The sequence below is a fragment of the Lynx rufus genome, unplaced genomic scaffold (assembly GCF_022079265.1).
Source record: "Lynx rufus isolate CCGP_SWC_20201006 ecotype Redwood Valley unplaced genomic scaffold, mLynRuf1.p SCAF_9, whole genome shotgun sequence".
Lineage (NCBI taxonomy): Eukaryota > Metazoa > Chordata > Mammalia > Carnivora > Felidae > Lynx > Lynx rufus.
In genome coordinates this window covers 10,142,324-10,156,019 of record NW_025814897.1, presented here as the reverse complement: position 1 = coordinate 10,156,019, position 13,696 = coordinate 10,142,324, and the positions used below count along the sequence as shown (strand labels likewise).

The 13,696-nt window shown below is 47.6% G+C and overlaps 1 protein-coding gene across 8 annotated transcripts in view; it reads right to left on the bottom strand.

Annotated features, from left to right (window-relative positions):
- Positions 1-13,696, bottom strand: part of LOC124505182 (dixin) — a 32,543-nt gene that overhangs the window by 18,200 nt on the left and 647 nt on the right. For 2 of the 8 annotated variants that reach the window (XM_047071032.1, XM_047071036.1), the window contains exons 1-5: positions 11,575-11,987; positions 8,784-8,896; positions 7,148-7,296; positions 1,266-1,355; positions 56-109 (exon numbers count right to left, since the gene is read on the bottom strand). In XM_047071032.1, the coding sequence (XP_046926988.1) occupies positions 56-109; positions 1,266-1,355; positions 7,148-7,296; positions 8,784-8,896; positions 11,575-11,597 (429 nt within the window). In that variant the 5' untranslated portion in view covers positions 11,598-11,987. Of the gene's footprint in view, positions 1-55; positions 110-1,265; positions 1,356-7,147; positions 7,297-8,783; positions 8,897-11,574; positions 11,988-13,696 lie in introns of those variants that run through there. The other 6 variants (XM_047071037.1, XM_047071030.1, XM_047071031.1 and 3 more) reach the window with 6 other exon arrangements.

Here is a 13,696-nt window from a genome sequence, read left to right as displayed (position 1 = left end):
GTATAATATTCCCATATTTTTTTTCAAAGAGTAAAATGCACATGTTCTGACATACCTTTAGGTCCTGATTCTCCTCCATACTCTGATCCAGACGACTTTGGATTATAATCTGAATAGAAGGCAAAAAGAGATGACTATGTAGCTATGTTGTGAAATTCAGAGGTCATTTATTCAACAGATATGTCCTGAGCACCTTTCCAGGGCTAGCCCAGTACTATGAACACAGAGGACAGGAAGCAGTCCCTCCCCCTCTAATGGAAGTATGTACACATGCAGTACAAGTAGTGACTACGGGTGAAGTTTACACACGTGTGTGTGTGTGTGTACTGGGCACAGGGCATCGGAGAAAAGGCAAAAGTATGACAAAATGAAGTTTGCCTTATAGGTAAGTTATGGCTGCTGTTTTGCAGAAAATGAGTTAGAGGAACACAGGAGAGGAATGAGGAAACCAACTGGAACGCTGCTAGAATCCAGGATGGGGGCCTGAGTTAAGGTAGGGGCTGTGATAATAGAGAGAAGTAGACAGAAATATATAGAAAGTGAACTGACAGAACCTGGTGACTGACTAGGTACAGACAGAAGGGCCAAAAGGATTCAAGGATGATATTGAGATGTCTGCTTTGGGTATCTGGGTGGGTGGATAATGATAGACAGAATCCAAAGGGGCAAGGAGTTTTGGTGGTGGGGAGAGAAAAGCTGTTTAATTTAGGACTCTGAACTGAAATGCTTATGGGACACAGAAGTGGAGATAATCAGCAGGTAGTTAGATGCTGCACATACAAATCCCCAACTCCGTAGAGAGCACTGAGCCAGAGATAAATACTTGAGAAGCAACACCTGAGTCAAGCAGGAAGTGAGTGCAGCCATGGAGGCAGGTAACACTGCCCAGGTCGATGTCTAAGACAGAAGGCGGTCACCAGTGGAACTCTGAGGGGCACCAACATTTCAGGCATAGGCAGAGAAAGAGAAGCTTCAAAGGGAACCTGAATGTAAATGCTGTGAGGGTAGGGTCTTAGGTCTGCTTTGAGATCACCGTATCTCTAGCACCTCAAAACAGTAGCTGGCACTCAATAAATATTTGTGGATGAGGGATGGAGGAAAGATGGAACAAAGAGTAGTCGAGAAACTTATGAGGAAAACCAGGAGAGCTGGAGTCAGGGAAGAGAGCATTTCAAGACGGTATGGACAACAGAGTCAAAGGCTAAACGAAAATCAAATACATAAAGCAGATTATCTGTGGTCCAGTCACAAGAGAAAGAGCTCACCAGTTGTTCCTCAGGATTGACTCCCGGTTCACAGAGGGCCAAGGGCCTGTCCTGTTCATCTTCAGGTAAGGATCCATTGAGCAGTAAGGCCTGAATAACCACAAAAGTAGAAAGAAACCAGACTGGCATCAGATGAATGAGTGCAGGGTTGAGCTTGGTAAGCTTATCCCAAATTGAAATCACAACTGGGCTTCCTCTAGTGATCTCCTTGGTAATTTTCGGTCCTTAGATACCTCCTATTGCTCATTTTGGAACTATGGAGAGTTCCTTTTGTCAGTCCCATGCTTAGGCCTCTTTCATCTCTCTGGATGCACCTGGATCCTCTGCTCCTTGGTCCTAGTAAATCCTCAAAAATCTAGAACTTCCCTCTCAGAAGTTACATTTCAAACCACAGCTGCTCCAACTGAATTCTACCAGCCGGGAAGTGAACTAAAAGTAGTGTTGAATTATCCCAGTTTAGAAAGTTTATTATAGGGGCACCTGGGTGGCTCAGTCAGTTAAGCATCCAACTCTTAATCTCCGCTCTGGTCAAGATCTCACAGTTCGTGAGTTTGGGCCCCACGTTGGGCTCTAAGCTGAGAGCACAGAACCTGCTTGGGATTCTGTCTGTCCCTCTCTTTCTGCCCCTCTCCACTTGTTTTCTCCCTTCCCGCCCTCTCTCTCAAAATGAATAATCAAATTTTTTTAAAAAAAGGAAAACTTTATTATAATGAATTACTTAAAATACATTTAGGTATGTGACTCTTGATGTCAAGGTTGTGCGTTCAAGCCCCACACTGGGTATAGAGATTACTTAAAAAAAAAAAAATCTTAATAAAACATTTACAGCACTGACTTGGGTTTGTTTGATTTTTTTGTTTGTTTTAATAATTGTGCATTTTTACTCCCTAGGGCAACCTGTATAGAACAAAAATGAAATCATTTACAGAGAGATGTCCTCATTCATTTCCACTCCCCACACCAGGCTTTGTTTTCATTAGAATATGAAGGAAGGGCAGATTTACCCTAAAGCTAAGGAACCTCAAACCCCAGGGCCCCCCCATATGCACTGCCCCTCCAAAACCCTATATTTAATATTGTACAGTTGAATTTGAATGACAAGAGTCTGAACTGCCTGGGTCCACTTATATGCAGATTTTTTTTTATACATAGTACAGTACTGCAAATATATTTTCTCCACCTTATGATTTTTTAAAAAGTTTTTATTTAAATTCTAGTTAGTTAACATACAGCATAACATTGGTTTCAGAAGTAGAATTTAAACTTTTTTTAATGTTTATTTTTAAGAGAGAGACAGACAGACAAAGCACAAGTGGGGCAGGGGCAGAGAGAGAGGGAGACACAGAATCCAAAGCAGGCTCCAGGCTCTGAGCTGTCAGCACAGAGCCCGATGCGGGGCTCGAACTCACGAACCGTGAGATCATGACCAGAGCCAAAGTCGGACGCCCAACCGACTGAGCCACCCAGGCGCCCCTGGTTTTAGGAGAATTTAATGATTCATCACTTACATACAACACCCAGTGCTCATTACAAGTGCCCTCTTTAATGCCCATTGCCTACCCACCTCCCCTCCATCAACCGTATATGGTATCCATCATTTAAGTCTCTTCTGGTTTGCCTACCTCTCTTTCCCCCCCTTTCCCTTATGTTCATCTGTTTTGTTTTTTAAATTCCACATTATGAGTGAAATCATATGGTATTTGTCTCTGCCTGACTTGTTTCATGTAGCATAATCTACTCTACTCCATCCACGTTGTGGATGGCAACATGAAGTGCATGTGGATGCAACATGAAGTGTTGCAAATGGCAACATTTCATTCTTTTTCTTTTCTTTTTTTTTAATTAGACAAGGTTAAACCAAATGTGGACCATTTTCTTTTAGTTTTTTTTTTTTTAATGTTTATTTATTTTTGAGAGAGAGAGACAAAGTGTGAGCAGGGGAGGGGCAGAGAGAGGGAGACACAGGATCCGAAGCAGGTTCCAGGCTCTGAATTGTCAGCACAAAGCCTGATGTGGGGCTCAAACTCACAAACCATGAGATCATTACCTGAGCCGAAGTCAGATGCTTACCTGACTGAGTCACCCAGATGCCCCAATATTTCATTCTTTTTGATGGCTCAGTAATATTCCATTGTATGTGTGTATATACATGTATACATACCACATCTTCTTTATCTGTTCATCAGTCGATGGATATTTGGACTGTCATAATTTGGCTATTGTTGATAATGCTGCTATAAACGTTGGGGTGCATGTGTCCCTTCAAATCAGCACTTTTGTATCACTTGGGTAAATAAATACCTAGTAGTACAATTGCCGGGTCATAGGGTAGTTCTATTTTCAACTTTTTCAGGAACCTCCATACTGTTTTCCAGAGTGGCTGCACCAGCTTGCATTCCCACCAACAATGTAAGAGGGTTCCCCTTCCTCTGCATCCTCACCAACACCTGTTGTTTCCTGTGTTGCTAATTTTACCCATTCTGACAGGTATGAGGTGGTATCTCGTTGTGGTTTTAATTTGTATTTCCCTGATGATGAGTGACGCGGAGCATCTTTTCATGCGTCTGTTGGCCACCTATGATGTATGTCTTCCTTGGAGAAATATCTATTCATGTCTTCCACCTGTTTCTTAACCTGATTATTTGGTTTTTTCCTTATGATTTTCTTTTCTCTAACTTACTTTATTGTAAGAACACAGTATATAATACAGATAACATTCAAAATATGTATTAACCAAATATTTATTAGTAAAGCTTATGTGATGAGGGAGCCACAGGCAAGCTGAGGGCAAAGCGCAAGCTAACGCCCCGCAAAGACCCCATCCCCACCCTCCACCCAGGTGGCACATGTGTGATATTCCTCAGGCACTCCTGGGTGCCCAAGAACAAAGGAAAGGAAAAACCAAATAACTGATAGAGATCACAGTCGTGTAGGACAGGAGTCTCCATCAGTTTATAAATGTCTTAGTAAAATTATAAGAAAAAGGCAAGTGTGGGGCGCCTGGGTGGCTCAGTTGGTTAAGTGTCCAACTTCGGTTCAGGTCATGATCTCACGGTTCATGAGTTCGAGCCCCACATCACACTCCATGCTGATAGCACGGAATCTGCTTGGGATTTTCTCTCTCTCTCTCTCTCCCCCTCTCTGCTCCTGTGCTCTTTCTCTCTCAAAATAAATAAACTTAAAAAAAAAATTTTTTTTAAAGGAAAAGGCAACCTTATCATTAGCCTAATGTCCAGAAATCTATAGACTCAGTTTCCTGGAGCCCCAACATTACCCATCCCTCCACAGTGATGTGGGGAACAAAGGCAAGAAGGGAATGGCAGGTAAAATTAAGTTTCCTTATAACCTGCAGCCCAGTGACAACTACTTGAGATAGGCTGAGTAGAACGTTTCTCCAGGAACTCCCTCCTGTCTTAATGTTAATGCCTTAGTAGAGGGAAAAACAACCTTAGCTTGACAATAGTTAGGCCTCCAGTATCTTAAGAGTCTTCTTGGGGAACCTGGGTGGCTCAGTCAGTTAAGCGTCTGACTTAGGCTCAAGTCATGATCTCACGGTTCGTGAGTTCCAGCCCCGCAATGGGCTCTGTGCTGACAGCTCAGAGCCTGAAGCCTGCTTCAGATTTTGTGTCTCCCTCTCTCTTTGTCCTTCCCCTGCTTGTGCACGTGTGCTCTCTCTCTCTCTCTCCCTACAACGCGCACACGCACACACCCTTTTTCCTTTACCTCCTCAAACTCCAGTGTGTAATCAATCACTACTCACAACCCCAGTGCAGCTCTTTCTGCTCAGTGGCTCTGTCCCCGTGCTTTAATAAAATCACCTTTTGCTCCAAAGATGTTTCAAAAATTCTTGGCCATCAGCTCTGGACTCCCCCCTGCCCCACACTCCAAAAATGCATCATTATGATCAACAGTCAGCTATTAGTAATTACGTTTTAGGGGAGTCAAAAGTTACATGCAGATTTGCAACTGTGCAGGGCATGGGTGCCCCTCCGCCCCACCCCTGAGTTGTTCAAAGAGAATTGTACTCATAGTCTGTAATCTAATTTTTAAAGAAGGCCCCCAAACTGTATTCTTTAGCACTCACAGAACTTGGAACTACCTATGCAGGTAGGTAATTTGATACCTGTCAGCTTAGTGAAAGATTTAAGAATGTGTCCCCATTTTATATTTCAATTCTGTCTCTATTCAATCCAAAGAGTTACAGAGGTTAAGTCCTGTTTCAATAAACAGAACACAAATTGCATCACAAATGCTGGGATATAAAAACTGTTTGAAATCCAGCCACTGGTTGGTCTACCAAGCACTAACTAATAATAAGATTTTATTTAATAAATCAAACGAGTTCGGTTATCCCCCGGAGCGTGGCCAGAGGTGTAAGAAGACAAGTTTAAGAAGCCACAGGGCTGCAGGGAGCGAAGGGAGAGCAACATCACAGAAATACTAACTCCCATGGCCACGTATTCAGCAGGCTCTAACTGAGGCACACAGTGAGTCAGAAATCCTGGACGTGGCTTAGCGCGCAACCTGCTTATCAATGAAAGAGTTAAGAAGCCTAGTGGATGCTCTGAGCCCCATTGTATTCTATTAATGGAACTGAATTCTCATTGTGATCGTGTGGCTGTGAATGAAACAACTCTGTTTGCAGGGAATATTGGGATGCTGACTTTCTGCCTGTCGAATCTCTTCTTTTTCTGTCCAACCTGCCATCGGATTTCTCCCAGACTGAAAAATGCAAACCAAACTGAAAGCCAAACTGATGGATATCTATGTTCATATCATGCAAATTATCCTGGGAAAGACCCACTTGGGCATAATCCCAAAGTCAGCACACACAAAAAAATTCCATTAATTAAACCAGCCCTTAATGGAGTGGCAGATAAGGGATCTCAAATGCAAACATTTAAAAAATGACAAAGCAAATGGGGAAAAATCAACAACTCTCCTTGGGAATGTTTAGGCAGGAAGCATTCCTCCAGCCCTCCTCAGCTCCTGGGGCATACATTATGCAAACTGTTTCACCGGGCACCAATCTCCTTTTTTCTTTAGGAACCCTTTGTACCCCATGGCTGGCTACTGGGAGCACGCCCTCCACCGCCTGCCGGCTGCCAGAGCCACTCACATAATGTGGCCTTTGTTTACGTATCCATAAATATTTGACAATTCAGAAGCGGTGCAGTTCCCAGCACAAACAGAAAGGAATATTCCTAGGCAATTTCAGGGTCACCAGCACACTACAAGGGCTCCCCAACACAGGGACAGACGCACAAAGAAAGAGGATCGGGGGTCATTCAGGGTAGGAACTAAGTCAAGTGGGTCAGTGGGCCTCTGGGAGAGAACTGCCGAGCTGGCAAGAAGGTATAGAAAAGACTGAAGGGCTTTGTTGCTCGAGGAAAACCTCCGTTACCTGATCATTATGGCTCGGCACCCGCTTGCACATGCTTTAGGAGGGAGTTAAATCCCTTAGCTAGACTCAAAGGGAGACCTGTGGTATTACTGGCTTACACTCTTCCTGCTGGAGAATTCCTAGGGAAAAATTTCTGACTGTTCACAGTGCCATTCTTGGGTGAAGCCGGCAACTGCAGGTCTGTAGCTGCGGACAGGGGAGAAACCCACCTGCCGGCAGAAAGCCAGAAAGAGGGTTTGGTAGGGGTCCATGATGGCCCCCATGCCTGCAGAAATCCCAACAGCCGTGCATCCGTACAGCCCATTTAGGAGTCCTCATACCCGAGGAATGTTCCGCTCTTTGAGTACTTCTCCTTCTGTCTGAACTCCCCATTCAACCCTGACCTCATGCAAAACGGAGTCACTGTATTTTCAGTGGACACTGGTGACTTAAATAATCAACTGTCACACCAAGGATAAACCATGCGGGAAAGAGCTACCTGTAATCCTGATATCATTTTCTTTGCTTCCTCCATTTCTTTTTCTAAGTGTTCTTGTTGTTCCAGCAGCTGTTCTTCCCATGAGGTCTCCAGACAGGTCCCGGGGCTGCCTGGTCGCCAGTCTCGGGAAAACGGAGAGTCTGTCTCCTCTACAAAATGAGAGGGGGGCGTATAGTTCATGTTGGAGCAAACAGTCGCCGGCAGAAAACGTTCACAGTCTCTGCGCTCACAGGTCTGGGTCACTGGCCTTCTGAACCTGTCCTCACTGCACAGACCGGACTCTCCGCTAGGTGGGGTTGTGAGACATGAAGAACCCACTGTTCCCTCAGACTCCAGGCTGGGCCGGCTGGAGGCATCACTTATTCTGCTGGGGAAACTGGTCCCCTTCAGAACCTTTAAGAAGTAACAAGACGCCCTCCTTGGGAGTCTTGGTATGGGACACATAGACCCTACTCTTAATTCTCTACAACTGACATCCCAAAGCTGGATTCTGCCAGGTACAAAGACAGGAGCTTTGGAAAACCAAATTCCTGTTGGCTGTTGTGGAGCTTCAGGGGGGAGACTTCAATTTAATATTCCTTGGACCCTTCCCACGTACCTGAGCCCCTTTCACAAACAACACTGTGTGAGTCACACAGGAAACAAACCAGTGAAAACACACTTGCATAAATTGTTCAATCTTGCTCCCTGGTTTTGTTTTATTTTCCTATGTTTATGGTCTCTTTTCGCTGGTTTCTGTTTCATCCCATCTAATTGTGTGCACACCATTAAAAATGCATTATGGAATACCGAAGGGTATAAACTCTGAGTAAATGTCTTCATTTGTCGGTGTGAATGTAATTAGCTAATTCCTCTGGGTTGCTGTGAGGATTGAATGAGGTAACTTGTGTGCAGGACTCCGTGGTGCCTGACCCAGAGCAGTCACTCGGTAAATGCTCTCCCTCCCCAAGGTCCCAGGAGTTTCCGAGTCAAAAACATGACTGACTCTTTGGTGCTAATGCCAGGGATAGTGGGAGGGATTTAACTCGTTTTCTTCTGAGGGCTTCAGTTTTATTACAACCCTTAGAGATGAATAAAACTCTATTGAAATCACATGCTTTGCTGCCTCCTTCCTTCCCTCTATGTTTATGTAAGAAAAAGGAGAGCAACTGAGATGTAAGGAGAAGTCTAAACAAAGGGATCCCTTTGTGGTCCTTTCTGTAGTCCAAAAGCCGGATGTAGACCTGCTTTTTAGCCTCCCACAGATACCTCCGCCCATATTATATGCTCCTGGTTCAAACTTAAGTCAAAGGGTTACTGCAATTATTTCCATAACACAGGAATAATAAAAACTGTTTACTTGAATGAGGCTTCAGACTGCCCCACAGTCGTTTCCTAATTCATAGGCAGCCAGCAGAGGAAAGGCCTATCTCCCCTGCTGTAAGATTCTGGACAGCTGTGACATCAGAAGTGACATTCTGCAAGAGGATAACCACATTCACTGGCTCAAAGACATCAGAGCCCTCTAGAGCTAACCTAGCATGCATGGATTTTGGGGAGGGAGAAGGCCAGGAAGTTTATAGGTAGATAGGATCCCCCAAGCCTTCAAGGCAAGGGCTGTGGCTTGAGCCAACCCAGGCACGCTGACAGACAGTACCTGTTCTGTTCTCTATCCCTTCAGAGGGAATAATCACAAAATCTGCCTTCTCCTCCGACTGGGTTATAATGGACTCGCTCTTTGCGCTGTGGATAGGACTGGGTGAAGTCAGGCTGTGATTGAAGGAAAAGGAAGAGAAATGATTACTGTGAACAGCGGTCTGGAAGCCAACTTTCATAATTTATCCCAGAGACATGTTCTTACTCATCTTCCTCCTAGTGCCTAACACAGTCCCCAGCCCACAGTATGAATGGACATTTGTTGAATGAGTGCAGGATGAACTTACTGAAGGAATGAAATGAATGTTGAATGAATGAATGACCCAGTCCTAGGAAGTCTTTGCCACAGCAAGGCTGCCTCAAAGCCCAATTCATAAAGAAGAGATTTACTGGAAGGACGGATAACGTAGCATCTTAAAGAACCCCCAAGGTTTGTTTTGTTTTTTGTTTTTTGTTACTTACCATCACCTCCGTCCCTGGGCCCAGGTTCAAAGACTGACGTTAACGTGTGTCTTAGTAGTTTTGGGAGCTGGAAGGAAAAATCTACTTCCAATCCATTGGTGTCCCACAGACACAAGCATCACCAGCAGAGTAACATGGCAGATCAGCCCTAGGCTGATCCCGAAGGAGGGGGCAATGCTGAGGGTGATTCAGGGGGAGAAAAGGCCAGAGTGTGGACAGTGCGGGGCTGGGCAAAGGGGCAGTGATACATCAACAAGGATGGGACGTGATAAGGAAAACGGGAAAAGACTTGCTCGGCAAAGGGAAGGGTTTACTTGATTGTACCATCAAAGAGTTACTTAGATCCCTGCTACACCATTTGTGAACTGTCATCAGAATCCTCTCAGCAACTCCTAAATTATGATCCAACTATCAGCCTTGGGAGGGACTGCTGGGATTGTCAGGGAAGATGAATTTTAAAGCCACACAGAATAACAGCAAATCTACAAGACAAGATACGAATGGGAGGCTGATGTTTCCATCTGATAGGGGAAAGGAATCTGAAGAGCCTCTTCTCTTTGCACCGCACCTTGAGAACATCAACTCTGAAACAATCTCAGGGGCTGTGGGGTCTCCAGGCCCAGCCCCCTCTCAGGAATTCTTTCCAAATCCATCACCCAGACAACAGTGAAAGTGTCTAGGACTCGCTGACCCACTTAATGTGCCCCTGAAGTCTCCCAGGCTAATCCTCACAGCCATGATCAGGAGTTAACATTTTGTCTTCCTAGAAACCAGTAAAAGCAAGAGCTGAGCACACGTGGATGTAGTCAGAGATTTCAAAACCTCGAAAGCAGCCTGAGGACTGGTGTCTCGTCCTCCTCGTTGATCCCGAGTTTGAGGGCTTTGGCGGGAATGACCTCAGCCAGTAATACATTCTCATCCTTATTAGAACCGCAGAAAAAATGTAAAGTTTTTTCCTTCTTCAAATTAAAGAACGTCGCTGAACCCTAACTACAGATCCATAGTCCAAGCAGACAAGAGAAGTAGAGAGTGGCAAGAAGTGGTATTTAGTAAAGGTAATTGCTTTTATAGAACTCTCTTATCCATCTTTCACCATTTAGGTAATCTGACTTCCAGGCCAACATGAATTAGCTGCTGGAAAAGCATTAGTGTACTTTGCTTTTATATAATACTTTTGAGAGTACTATGTCATTTAACAGGACAACAGATTTTTGACCATTCAGGCCGCGGCATTCGCCTCCCTGCAGAAATGGGGATCGACGTTCAGAAAGACGCCTGCATCAGCTGCCCTCCTTTGAGAAACGATAAAAACACTTCCTTAGCTGACAAGGTGTTATGGTTGACGCGATCCGCTGTCTGCATTTGGCTGGACCACAGTGGGTATGTGTGAGACGCGGCGGGGGGGGGGGTGGGGGGGGAGCGGGGGGAGAGTGGGAAGAGGGGTGTGAAGCAAGGATGCTGGAAAACTGCTGGCCTCAAAGCAGAGACGCATGCTCAGCTCCACCTTCTCCCTCTTAAGTGAGCGGTCCCCCTTATAAGGGCAGGAGGAGGAGGATGTCTGCATACCCAGCCCCACTGGGGGAGTGGCAGTGCGGCCAAAAGAAAAACAACATTTCTCTTTCTTGAATTTGAGGCTGCCAGTGTGTGAGGCCACAGAGAGGGGAGACCAGGAAACTAGGTGGTCAGGTCAAAAAAATAAAGGGCCGGGGAAGCAAAATCCTGGGGCACATGTGGGAGCAGGAAGATTGCTGCTAGAGACGGGCCACATCGAGATGTGGGCCACATCGAGATGAGGCTTCCAATCTTCTGCTTCAGGTCACAGGAAGAGTATTGTAATGCCAGGCTCTTCCCGATTAGCTCAAAACCCCTATTTTGTAAGCAAGCAATCCCCTACCTGCCATCATAATCCCCGCAAATCAGGGAACTGATTACAAATCAGGTGTGACTGATAACATTTCTTAATTCCCACAGGCCTAACATCTCTCCAATCTTAACATCAGACAAACAACCCCCCAGCGAGGTCCAAATTAGAGTAAAATCAATTTTTTGAAAACGGGTAATGGGAAAGAGTCCTGTTTACTCCTCAAGTGCCCTCCCACGGCCAAGACAGGATAAGGTAAAGGGCCACTCCTCTGGCCCCTATGCCGGCTCCAGTTTCCTACACCCACTCACTGTATTTTGTAGTGACAATCCAAGACCAGCAGCCCGTCCTTCCCAGTACAGCGCCCCCACCCATCCCGGTCGGTCTCAGGCCGACAGCATCCTCCAGTCCTGGCCCTGCGCCCGCCCGCTCCCCCCCCAACTCCAAAGCCAAAGTGGCCTCTGCTCACCATTTGACTTGCGTCCCTCCCATGGTCCCCCTCCTGGCTCCGGCTTCAGCGAGCCTGCTTCCCCGGGTGAAGCGCGAGGCTGGGAGTCCCGGCGCTCCCGAATTCGGGCATGTCTCCCCGCGCTGGGGCCCGAGGAACCACTCCACCGGCAGGCCGGCTACCACAGCTGCCGGCCGCGACCGCGGGAGAGAGTCGGCAGCGCAGGGAGGCGGGCGTCCCGGCCCCGGGGACGGGGATGCTGCCGGGTCTCAGGCGCGCTGTCCCGGCCGCTCAAACGCTGCAGCAGCCCGGCCTGGGCGGAAGCCACCTCCCCTCGCAGGCTGCGGGTCCCTGCCGGCGGCATCGCGGCGGCCGCGCGACTCCGGGCGTGCCCCCGGGCGCGGGCATCTCACCCCATAGCCCGCGCGGGGCAGCGCCGCCCGCGGCTCCGGCTGCGCGGTCGGGTCCCGGCGGCGAGCTCGCGGGCGCCCCGGGCTCCGCGCCGCCTCCCGCCCCTCCCCGCTCCGCCCCCGCTTCCAGGCTGGCGGCGCGACGGGCGGCGCGGGGCTCGGACCGGGCAGGGGCGGGGCGGGGCGGGGCGGGCTGGGGGGGGGGGCGCGAGCGCGAGCCCGGCGCGGGGCAAGGGCGGGGCCGCGGGCGCTCCGGGGCTGGAAACGCCTTTTCCTCGCGACCCCTCCCTTCGCGGTCACGGAGGTCTGGGGCCGGTGTCACCGGCTCCTCGAGGGAGGGGGCGCCCAGCGTGGTGTAGAGTCGGGGTCGCGCCCGGAAACCCGCCGAACGCCGATCTCCCACCTTCCCAAAGGCGTTTCGCGTGTTCTTTTTTCCCAGCCCGAGGTCGTTTTGCGTGGACACAGTTAAGAGGCCGGCCGGCCCGCCCGAGGTCTACGGAGCAACAGGCGGTCAGGGCTCCGCCAGGGAATCTGGAGAAGCAGGGGGCCACCTTCCCCATCTTCTGAGCCACTCCCCGTTCAGAGTTACCTCGCGGGGTCTCGGGCCTTCAGGGGTCACTAAGCCATGAGATGGCCTCACCCTGAGGAAGGGGGTGGGCGGGCAGAATGTTCCAAAGCCTGCTGGGTCCGGGAGCTCATGGAGGAAAACGCAAGGTGCTGACCCAGCCTCCCCAAGAGGTGAGTGAGCGGTCAGCTTACAAAAAAAATTAAAAACCAGGAAGGAGTGAAAGGGAAATGCGAACTATTATCTGACCCCCTCCCAGAAAACCGTCACTGTCTACCCACTACAGCCCGATTTCCAGTGGGTCCCTAGTTCCGGCTGTGTCACAGCCCCGGCCCCAGTCGGAGTTCTGCCAGAAAGGAAGGAAGCAGGTGTTCTCTGGAAGAAATGCAGACTTCTCTCTCTCCCTCTCTTCCCCCCTGGCGCTCTCTTGCTCTCTCTCTCTCTCTCTCTCTCTCTCTCTTTCTCTCTCACTGGCAGGCACAACAAAGTGAAAGGCCTGTAGCCATGCAGGAAGCTATACATCTCATTATACAATGAAACGTCCTTTGATTCTGTACCAAGTGATAGTCTAAGGAGCAAGCAAGGAAGAAATGGCTCAGATTCTCCCTACTAGCACACCCCTTGCTTAATGGGTACAGGGTTTCCTTTTGGGGTGATGAAAATGTCTTTGAACTGGATAGAGGTGACGGCTGCACAAGATGATGAAGGTACTAAATGCCACTGAATTGTACACTTCCAAATGATTAATGGCTGATTTTATGTTATGTAAATTTTATAAATAAAAAGGCAATCTATTAAAGGTGAAAATTAAAGTTGAGCAAGATTATCAGTTTAGTGAAGTGCTGGGAAGAATTCCATGTGACTGCAATAAATTAAGAAATGGTCTATCAATCTAAGACAGAATTTTATGTGGAAAAGAAATAGGAAGAAGACAAATGCACATAAGATACATGTAAGACAAGGAACACTTAGGTGTAATGAGAACAGGCTAAGCTGGGTTGGGGTAGGAAAGAAAAGGTCATAAGAGCATAAATTAAGTATGATTCAGCTATGAAATGAAGTTAGTAAATAAGCTAACATGTTCTGGGGATGTATTTATGGAGCATGATTTACATGAGCTAGGAAAGTAGTCTTTTTCTGCCACTGCACTTGGCATCGATCAGGCTTT